The 9,518-nt window shown below is 43.9% G+C and overlaps 1 protein-coding gene across 1 annotated transcript; it reads right to left on the bottom strand.

Annotated features, from left to right (window-relative positions):
* Positions 1–1,483: 1,483 nt before the first annotated feature.
* LOC129647450 (vesicle-associated membrane protein-associated protein B-like) lies at positions 1,484–2,212 on the bottom strand. The gene has a single exon (XM_055574541.1). The coding sequence runs from the start codon at positions 2,210–2,212 to the stop codon at positions 1,484–1,486; it is 729 nt and encodes a 242-aa protein (XP_055430516.1).
* Positions 2,213–9,518: the final 7,306 nt, after the last annotated feature.

Below are 9,518 nucleotides of genomic sequence, written 5' to 3' on the forward strand. Positions count from 1 at the left end.
AGATTATTGTAGTTAATTTCACCTATTTCTTTTGACTTTTTAAATGTGGGCTTCTTTAAAACCTCCTTGAGATTGCATTTGAGAGGCTCTTTAGAGTTTACATCAGGATATCTTTCTTTCTTTATTTTTAACTTGGGGGCTTTATTTTATTTTTTCTTTTAAAGATGCTACATAGTCAAACAGAATTGGATTCGTCTTTTACGGCATAAAATTAATTCACAGTCAAGCTCTCCATCACTACTTGACGACTCATCCAAAGTTCCTCTCGAAGCCCCTCCTGCACCAACCCCCACGCCCCGGCCCCACCTAGCTGGCTCCCTCTCCCCAGGCCCTCTGCTGCCTGCCTCTCTGGTCCTGATTCCAAGTCAGGGCTGCCTGGGAAGGTCAGGACTGCACTGAGGCATGGGTGCTGAAGTGTGGGTGGTGGTGAGGAGCAGAGAAAGACAGACAGCACAGGGACATGCTACTCTTACCCCTAGACAGTGACCTCAAGCTGACTGCCGCTACTAAGAGTCCTCTCCCCACGGTGCCTATTACTTATCTACGCAGACGATATTTCCTGATAGATGTTCTCCAACGTTCCCACGAGCACACCTCCGTGTGTGTGTGTGCACTCACAGAGCCCGGAACCTTTGGCAGCAACGCCAGCTTCACTCCATGGTGTTAGGTAGCACAGGTGGGGTTTAGGCCACAGAATTAATTATAATCTTGTGACAGAAGACATGAGATGAAACACATTATGTAAGTTAAATATGCATTAAACATCTCTGAATTCAATCTCTGAATTCATCTCTGAATTAAATCTCACTACATGAACCAATAGTTATCTAGCTTGGTCCCTTGAAGAGAACAGCATTCAATGACTTTGACTTCCAGAGCTGATTGACTTCCGGGTCAATCAGCAACACACACTCCCCACTGCGGATGAGCACAGCCGATGTTGCCACAGCGCCATTCTTGGTGCCTTCAGGCCCTGTTCATCAGTCCCCAGGAACTGATGGCCGGGATGGGCATGGAGAGGCTGCCTGCAGTGAGTGAGTGGCTCAGGGAAGGACATCAACAGGGTGGGCTCCAGCTTCCCAGAGGCCAGCACCAACAGACAGGGAAGAGTGTCATGTTTGCAGAGAGGAAATCCAGCAACGTGGACCAAGGCTACGGATGCTTAAAATGACATTTACAACATGCCATTACCATTTAATCATGGTTTCCCTTGTCATTAATAAGGTTCACTCTTTGCCCCAATCATTTACTATGCGTTTTAAATTTCTAAAAGATTGTTATATTATGTTCTATTTGTGTGTGTGTGTGTGTGTGTGTGTGTGTATGTGTGCATGCGGGTGCACACAAGTGGGGAGGGGTAATCAAAAGGCAAGACCTGTAAGATGTCATCATACATGAATTTCTCTTTACACGTGGTTATGATAAATTTAAATCCCACACTATGGTGGACCCATCAATCCAATCCCCGTCTCGCATGCTGCCTCTACAAGGCGATCTTCCCTATGATCACGCCAACAATGAAGAGGACCACCAACGCCAGCAGCGGGGTGCTCAGGCCCTCCTCCTTCCCAGCCGTGGCTGACGCGGGAATGGGGCTGTGGCTCTGCACTGTCTTCCTCATCCGAAGTCCGTCTTCCTTCTTGAACTGCTTGTTCTCCTCCCACAGCCTCTGGACTTCGCTCTGCAGCCTCTTACGCTCTTCCATCACCTTCTTAACTTCAGTGTCATCCAAGGAGGAACTCAGAGCTTTAGACACCTTTGGTGTTTCTGTCTTTGATGCAGTTGTGGGTATAATTTTATTTATTTCTACATCATGTGGTTTATCATTTTCTTCTGGCAATTCAAACACACATCTAAGTTTTGAATCCATAAGGTCTTCCGGTTTTGCCTCCTTCCATACTGCTTCCATATCAGAAGTGTCAGTTGGAGCAAACATAGACTGAACCATAAACTTGTGTTTACTTTTCTCATTGGGATCATAATCGAAAGGCTGTAACATCACAGATACATTAATCGAGGCCCCTGCATCAACGATCCCACTGTTGGGCCTCACGCAGTACCTACGTGGTGCCGTGGTCTTCATTTTAAACCACACATTTCGATTTGTTGGGTTGCCAAGCTTCAGGTTGGCGGTGACAGCATCGGAGAAGGGACCTCGGAATTTGAGCTCGTGCTGCGGCTCGAGGCGCAGGACCTGCTCCACCTTCTCCATGTTCCTCGGCGGCGGAGCAGCTCGGGCGGGGAGACCCCTGAGAGGGCACCTGGGGCGGGACGCGTGAATGCTGCGCCCCCTTTAAATTTGGAAAGGGGGGGCCTGCTGGGGCGCGGGCAGGGGTCGCCTATGGGTTGCGCGCGGGGTTGGGCGGGGGGACAGCCTCCGTGGTACAGGCGCAGGGGCGAAGGGCAAGGGTGAGGCCCGGGATTTCTTTTTTTTAAATAATTTTTATCTGCGTATAGTTGCTTTACGATGTTGTATTAGCTTCTACTGTACAGTTAAGTGAATCAATTATATGTATTCATTCATGCCCTCTTTTTTAGATTTCCTTCCTATTTAGGTCACCACAAAGCATCGAGTTGAGTCCCTTTGCTATACTGAAATGTGGCTTTTAAGAAATTTCATATTATGCTTGCGTATCAGCATACACAAGCATATGTATTATGCTTGTGTATTATATTATATACATAGGTCTGTATTATAGGTCTGTATTATATTAGGTCTGTATTATATTTCTATCAGACCTTGCTGCTCTAGAACCTCATGTATTTCCTGAAGGCCAGTTTTAATCTCTGTGGAGATTCCTTTTCTGTCAGACTAAATGACCTGCTGAAGGACTGGTACATGACCCTGAAGGACCAGCTCAGATCCCTGGAACCCCTTAGATTGGGCTAGACTCTAAGGTCTGTAATATAATTTTAATTGTTTAGTACATGGTCTCTTAATGGGTGCTGTAGATTGAATATTTGTGTCCTCCTCAAAATTCTTACCATTGAAACTTAATACCTAACTTGATGGTGTTAGGAGTTGGGGCCTTTGGGAGGTGCTTAGGTCATGAGGATGGAGCCCTTGTGACTGGGATTAATATGCTTATAAAAGAGACCCTCACAAGAGCTCGCAAGCCCTTAACAATGTGCATGCATACGTGCTCAGTTGTGTCCTACTCTTTGTGACCTCATGGACCTTAGCACACCAGGCTCCTCAGTTCATGGGATTATCCTGGCAAGAATACTGGAGTCAGTAGGTTGCCATTTCCTCCTGCAGGGGATCTTCCTAGCCCAGGGATTGAACCCGAGTCTCCTGCATCTCCTGCGTTGGCATGTGGGTTCTTTACCACTGAGCCACCTGGGAAGCCCCCTCTACTATGTAAAGACACAGCAAAAAGATAGTCATTTGTGAGGAAGTGGGCACTTACCAGACACCAAATCTGTCAGTGCCTTGATCCTGGACCTCCTAGTGTCTAAAACTGTAAGAAATATGAGAAATACATTTCTGATGTCTATAAGCCATGGTAAAGAATCCTTTTGCAATGCAGTAGACTCGAGTTTGATCCCTGGGTCGGGAAGATCCCCTGGTAAAGGAAATGGCAATCCACTCCTGTATTCTCGCCTGGGAAATCCCATGGATAGAGGAGCCTGGTGGGCTACAAGGGTCCCAAAGAGTCAGACACGACTTTTCAACTAAACCACACAAGCCATGTAGATTGTGGTATTTTTGTTATAGCAGCCCACATGGACTAAGATAATGGGAATTACCAGCACTCATGCCACAAATTCCAGTGGAATAATTGCAGTAGCAATCGTCAGTTCAGTTCAATTCAGTCACTCAGTCATGTCTGACTCTTTGCGACCCCACAGACTGCAGCATGCCAGGCTTCCCTGTCCATCACCAACTCCTTGAGCTTGCTCAAACTCATGTCCATCACATCAGTGATGCCATCCAACCATCTCATCCTCTGTCATCCCCTTCTTCTCCCACCTTCAATCTTTCCCAGCATCAGGGTCTTTTGCAATGAGTCGGTTCTTCACGTCAGGTGGCCAAAGTATTGGAGTTTCAGCTTCAGCATCAGTCCTTCCAATGAATATTCAGGACTGATTTCCTTTAGGATGGACTGGTTGGATCTTCTTATAGTCCAATGGTTCAAAAGCATCAATTTTTCAGCGCCTAGCTTTCTTTATAGTCCAACTCTCACATCCATACATGACTACTGGAAAAACCATAGCTTTGACTAGATGGACCTTTGTTGGCAAAGTAATGTCTCTGCTTTTGAATATGCTGTCTAGGTTGGTCATAACTTTTCTTCCAAGGAGCAAGCACCTTTTAATATTATGGCTACAATCACCATCTGCAGTGATTTTGGAGCCCCCCAAACTAAAGTCTGTCACTGTTCCCATTGTTTCCCCATCTATTTGCCATAAAGTGATGGGACCAGATGCCATGATCTTAGTTTTCTGAATGTTGAGTTTTAAGCCAACTTTTTCACTCTTCTCTTTCACTTTCATCTAGAGGCTCTTTTGTTCTTCTTTGCTTTCTGCCGTAAGGGTGGTGTCATCTGCATATCTGAGGTTATTGATATTTCTCCCAGCAATCTTGATTCCAGCTTGTGCTTCTTCCAGTCCAGCATTTCTCATGATGTACTCTGCATATAAGTTAGATAGGCAGGGTGACAATATACAGCCTTGACATACTCCTTTTCCTATTTGGAACCAATCTGTTGTTCCATGTCCAGTTCTAACTGTTGCTTCTTGACCTGCATACAGATTTCTCAAGAGGCAAGTCAGGTGGTCTGGTATTCCCATCTCTTGAAGAATTTTTCACAGTTTGTGGTGATCCACACAGTCAAAGGCTTTGGCGTAGTCAATAAAGCAAAAGTAGATGTTTTTTCTGGAACTCTTTTGCTTTTTTGATTATCCAGAGGATGTTGGCAATTTGATCTCTGGTTCCTCTGCCTTTTCTAAATAAAATCCACTTTTTTATTGTCCATGGTGATCCCCAGCAATTCACTCTCAGTGGTGGAAATACACAGGCTGAGACTCTGGGATTCTCAGCAAAGAATGAGACGGGTTTCCTTGGGAATGCCTGACTTTTCCCTACTGATTTTCATGCAAAGAAAACCCGTCCATATAATGAGCAGAAGCCAAAATATTTTGTAGGAAGAAATTCTGAGGCTATGTAAATGTCAGTTTTCTTACCTGTCATTTCACCATTCATTGACATTTCTTGGCTCAGTTCATTATTACTTCTGTGGTTGCCAAATGGTGATTTTTCAATTCCAACATTCCTTCTATTTACTAGTTGGAATTCTACTGTAAGGAAAACTTTCTCTCCTTACTTCTTTATAGTAGTGTGGACTCTTGGGTTACAACTTGTTACTATCATTTATTTTGAAGGTCAAATTGTCCCAGATTTCACTGGTAAAAGCCCCATTTAAATAGCTCTAGTGTCTCTTTCGATGTACCCCATCATTCTTTGAGCATTTCTTTACTTTTTGGCACAAGATGTCCCAGAGTCTTATTGTACAGCTGCCCCAGCTGTGGAGTCAGCCACTTACCTGTGAAGCCCTGGTGCATTTTAGTGAAGAGTGGTATTTGAATACCAAGGTCTAGGCACTAGTGTGCTCATAGGTCTCAGGGTATTGCTGCAGCTTCTAGGACCTCTCAGTGACAGAGCTAAGGAATATATGTGTGCATCCATAGAATACACACTGACATCTTTATTTCTAGGTATAGCCAAATGTATTTTGAAAACCATACATTCACACTAACTACAGGTCCTATCCAATAGCACAGGTTCATTCTAGTTTTCTCCCTTTTTCGTATTTATAACTCCCTTCTCCCACAGTGAGGAATTTGGCTCTCGTTATACTATATTTTGAGTTGGCCAAAAAGTTCATTTGGGTTTTCTGTAAAATGTTATGGAAAAACTGAAACGAACTTTTTGGCCAACCCAATATTTACTTATTCCCCTAGTGCCCCTGCTACACTACTAATCTCCCATTGGTGCTACGACCACGATTCTCCAGACTCATATGGAAAATGAAAGTGGAAGTCACTCAGTCATGTCCATCTCTTTGCCACTGTATAGTCCATGGAATTCTCCAGGCCAGAATACTGGAGTGGGTAGCCTTTCCCTTCTCCAGGAATCTTCCCAACCCAGGGATCAAACCCAGGTCTCCCGCATTGCAGGCAGATTCTTTACCAGCTGAGCCACAACCTCCTAAAGCCATGAGGGCTCTACCAGCCTGTGCGAGGCCACTGCCACATCCCCATGTCGGTGCTCTCCTCACCCCTCATTGGCTCTGAGACCCCACACTGGGCTGCTAGTGAGATCACCACACCCAGACACAGATGCCTTGCTCCTACTAGTCTGCTGCCCATCCCCATGCAAAGGCCTGCCTCACTCTCCCACCTAGGTGACTTGAGACTAAATTATTCATGAAGGCAGGCAAGCAGGTGGGCCTGAATTAATTAAAATATCTGAAACAATTTGGAGCATAAGCTAGCCTGTTATATAGCTGTTTAGGACAGCCTACAACATTCTTTACAATCTCATCTGGTCTTTTTAGAGTAGACTCAGGTGAAGATGTTGTAAGAGTGTGGTCTTAATGTACAAGTATATACTTTTAATTTGCAAGAGACAGCCCTCCTTGAGGGCTCCTTGAGGCCTGTCTCTTGAAGCAGAATATTTACTGTCATATTGATTTATGGCCTTGTGAAAAGGAACCTTCTCTGTTTATTAAAGTCAACATGATGTTTGATATCAGAGGTAAATTTCTTCTCAATGAAATCTCAAATGACCTGAGTTCAAATCAGAATAAAGACTGATGAATCTTGCCAAGACGGCCCATGATATTGTAAAGGAGCAGCTAGGTAGAAAATATCCTTTCTCTGGCATGAATTACAAGATGAGGCAACACCACATCTAATAGAAAAACACTGTAAAAGAGTCTCAAAGCACTACTGACACATGGAAAGTTTTAGTCAAAGGGAAAGATATGAGAACGAAGAATTAGAAATCTAAGTGGCAATGCATGAAACTATTTCAAGATAATGTATATAGTCATTTATGACAATGCGTCCCCAGTGTATGTGTAGACTGAGCAAGAAATATAAATAACACGTGCATATATATATCCTCCACAATGAATCAGTTCAGTTCAGTTGCTCAGTCATGTACGACTATTTGTACCCCATGAATCACAGCATGCCAGCCCTTCCTGTCCATCACCAACTCCCAGAGTTCACTCAAACTCATGCCCATCAAGTCAGTGATGCCACCAGCCATCTCATCCTCTGTCATCCCCTTCTCCTCCTGCCCCCAATCCTTCCCAGCATCAAGGTCTTTTCCAATGAGTCAACTCTTCGCATGAGGTGGCCAGAGTATTGGAGTTTCAGCTTTAGCATCAGTCCGTCCAATGAACACCCAGGACTGATCTTTAGGATTGACTGATTGGATCTCCTTGCAGTCCACTTCAGTTCAGTCGCTCAGTTGTGTCCGACTCTTTGTGACCCCATGGACTGCAGCATGCCAGGCTTCACTGTCCATCATCAACTCCTGGAATTTACTTAAACTCATGTCCACTGAGTCGGTGATGCCATCCAACCATCTCATCCTCTGTTGTTCCCTTCTTCTCCCACCTTCAATCTTTCCTAGCATCAGGGTCTTTTCAAATGAGTCAGCTCTTCTCATCAGGTGGCCAAAGTATTGGAGTTTCAGCTTCAACATGAGTCTTTCCAATGAATACTCACGACTGATTTCCTTTAGGATGGACTGGTTGGATCTCCTTGCAGTCCAAGGGACTCGAAAGAGTCTTCTCCAGCACCACAGTTCAAAAGCATCAGTTCTTCAGCCCTCAGTTTTCTTCACAGTCCAACTCTCACATCTATGGAAAAACCATAGCCTTGACTATACAGACATTTGTTGGCAAAGTAATATCTCTGCTTTTGAATATGCTATCTAGGTTGGTCATAACTTTCCTTCCAAGGAGTAAGCGTCTTTTAATTTCATGGCTGCAATCACCATCTGCAGTGATTTTGGAGCCCCAAAAAATAAAGTCTGACACTATTTCCACTGTTTCCCCATCTATTTCCCATGAAGTGAGGGGACCAGATGCCACGATCTTAGTTTTCTGTATGTTGAGCTTTAAGCCAACTTTTTCACTGTCCTCTTTCACTTTCATCAAGAGGCTTTTTAGTTCCTCTTCACTTTCTGCCATAAGGGTGGTGTCATCTGCATATCTGAGGTTATTGATATTTCTCCGGACAATCTTGATTCTAGCTTGTGCTTCTTCCAGCCCAGCATTTCTCATGATGTACTCTGCATAGAAGTTAAATATGCAGGGTGACAATATACAGCCTTGATATATTCCTTTTCCTATTTGGAACCAGTCTTTTGTTCCATGTCCAGTTCTAACTGTTGCTTTCTGACCTGCATATAGGTTTCTCAAGAGGTAGGTCAGGTGGTCTGGTATTCCCATCTCTTTCAGAATTTTCCACAGTTGATTGTGATCCACACAGTCAGTGGCTTTGGCATAGTCAATAAAGCAGAAATAGATGTTTTTCTGGAACTCTCTTGCTTTTTCAATGATCGAGCTGATGTTGCAATTTGATCTCTGGTTCCTCTGCCTTTTCTAAAACCAGCTTGAACATCTGGAAGTTCACAGTTCATGTATTGCTGAAGCCTGGCTTGGAGAATTTTGAGCATTACTTTGCTAGCGTATGAGATGAGTGCAATTGTGCAGTAGTTTGAGCATTCATTGGCATTGCCTTTCTTTGAGATTGGAATTAGAACTAACCTTTTCCAGTCCTGTGGCCACTGCTGAGTTTTCCAAAATTGCTGGCATATTGAGTGCAGCACTTTCACATCATCATCTTTTAGGATTTGAAATAGCTCCACTGGAATTCCATCACCTCCACTAGCTTTGTTCATAGTAATGCTTTCTAAGGCCCACTTGACTTCACATTCCAGGATGTCTGGTTCTAGGTCAGTGATCACACCATCGTGATTATCTGGGTCGTGAAGCTCTTTCTTGTACAGTTCTCCTGTGTATTCTTGCCACCTCTTCTTAATATCTTCTGCTTCTGTTAGGTCCATACCATTTCTGTCGTTTATCGAGCTCATCTTTGCATGAAATGATCCCTTTGTATCTCTAATTTTCTTGAAGAGATCTCTAGTCTTTCCCATTCTGTTGTTTTCCTCTATTTTTTTGCATTGATCACTGAGGAAAGCTTTCTTATCTCTTCTTGCTATTCTTTGGGACTCTGCATTCAGATCTTATATCTTTCCTTTTCTCCTTTGCTTTTTGCTTCTCTTCTTTTCACAGCTATTTGTAAGGACTCCTCAGACAGCCATTTTACTTTTTTGCATTTCTTTTCCATGGGGATGGTCTTGATCCCTGTCTCCTGTACAATGTCATGAACTTCCGTCCATAGTTCATCAGGCACTCTGTGTATCAGGTCTAGTCCCTTAAATCTATTTCTCACTTCCACTGTATAATCATAAGGGATTTGATTTAGGTCATACC

The sequence above is a fragment of the Bubalus kerabau genome, chromosome 3 (assembly GCF_029407905.1).
Source record: "Bubalus kerabau isolate K-KA32 ecotype Philippines breed swamp buffalo chromosome 3, PCC_UOA_SB_1v2, whole genome shotgun sequence".
Classification (NCBI taxonomy): domain Eukaryota; kingdom Metazoa; phylum Chordata; class Mammalia; order Artiodactyla; family Bovidae; genus Bubalus; species Bubalus kerabau.

Excerpts from the sequence above, each read along its gene's own strand:
- LOC129647450 (XM_055574541.1), bottom strand. The coding sequence starts at position 2,212 with ATGGAGAAGGTGGAGCAGGTCCTGCGCCTCGAGCCGCAGCACGAGCTC.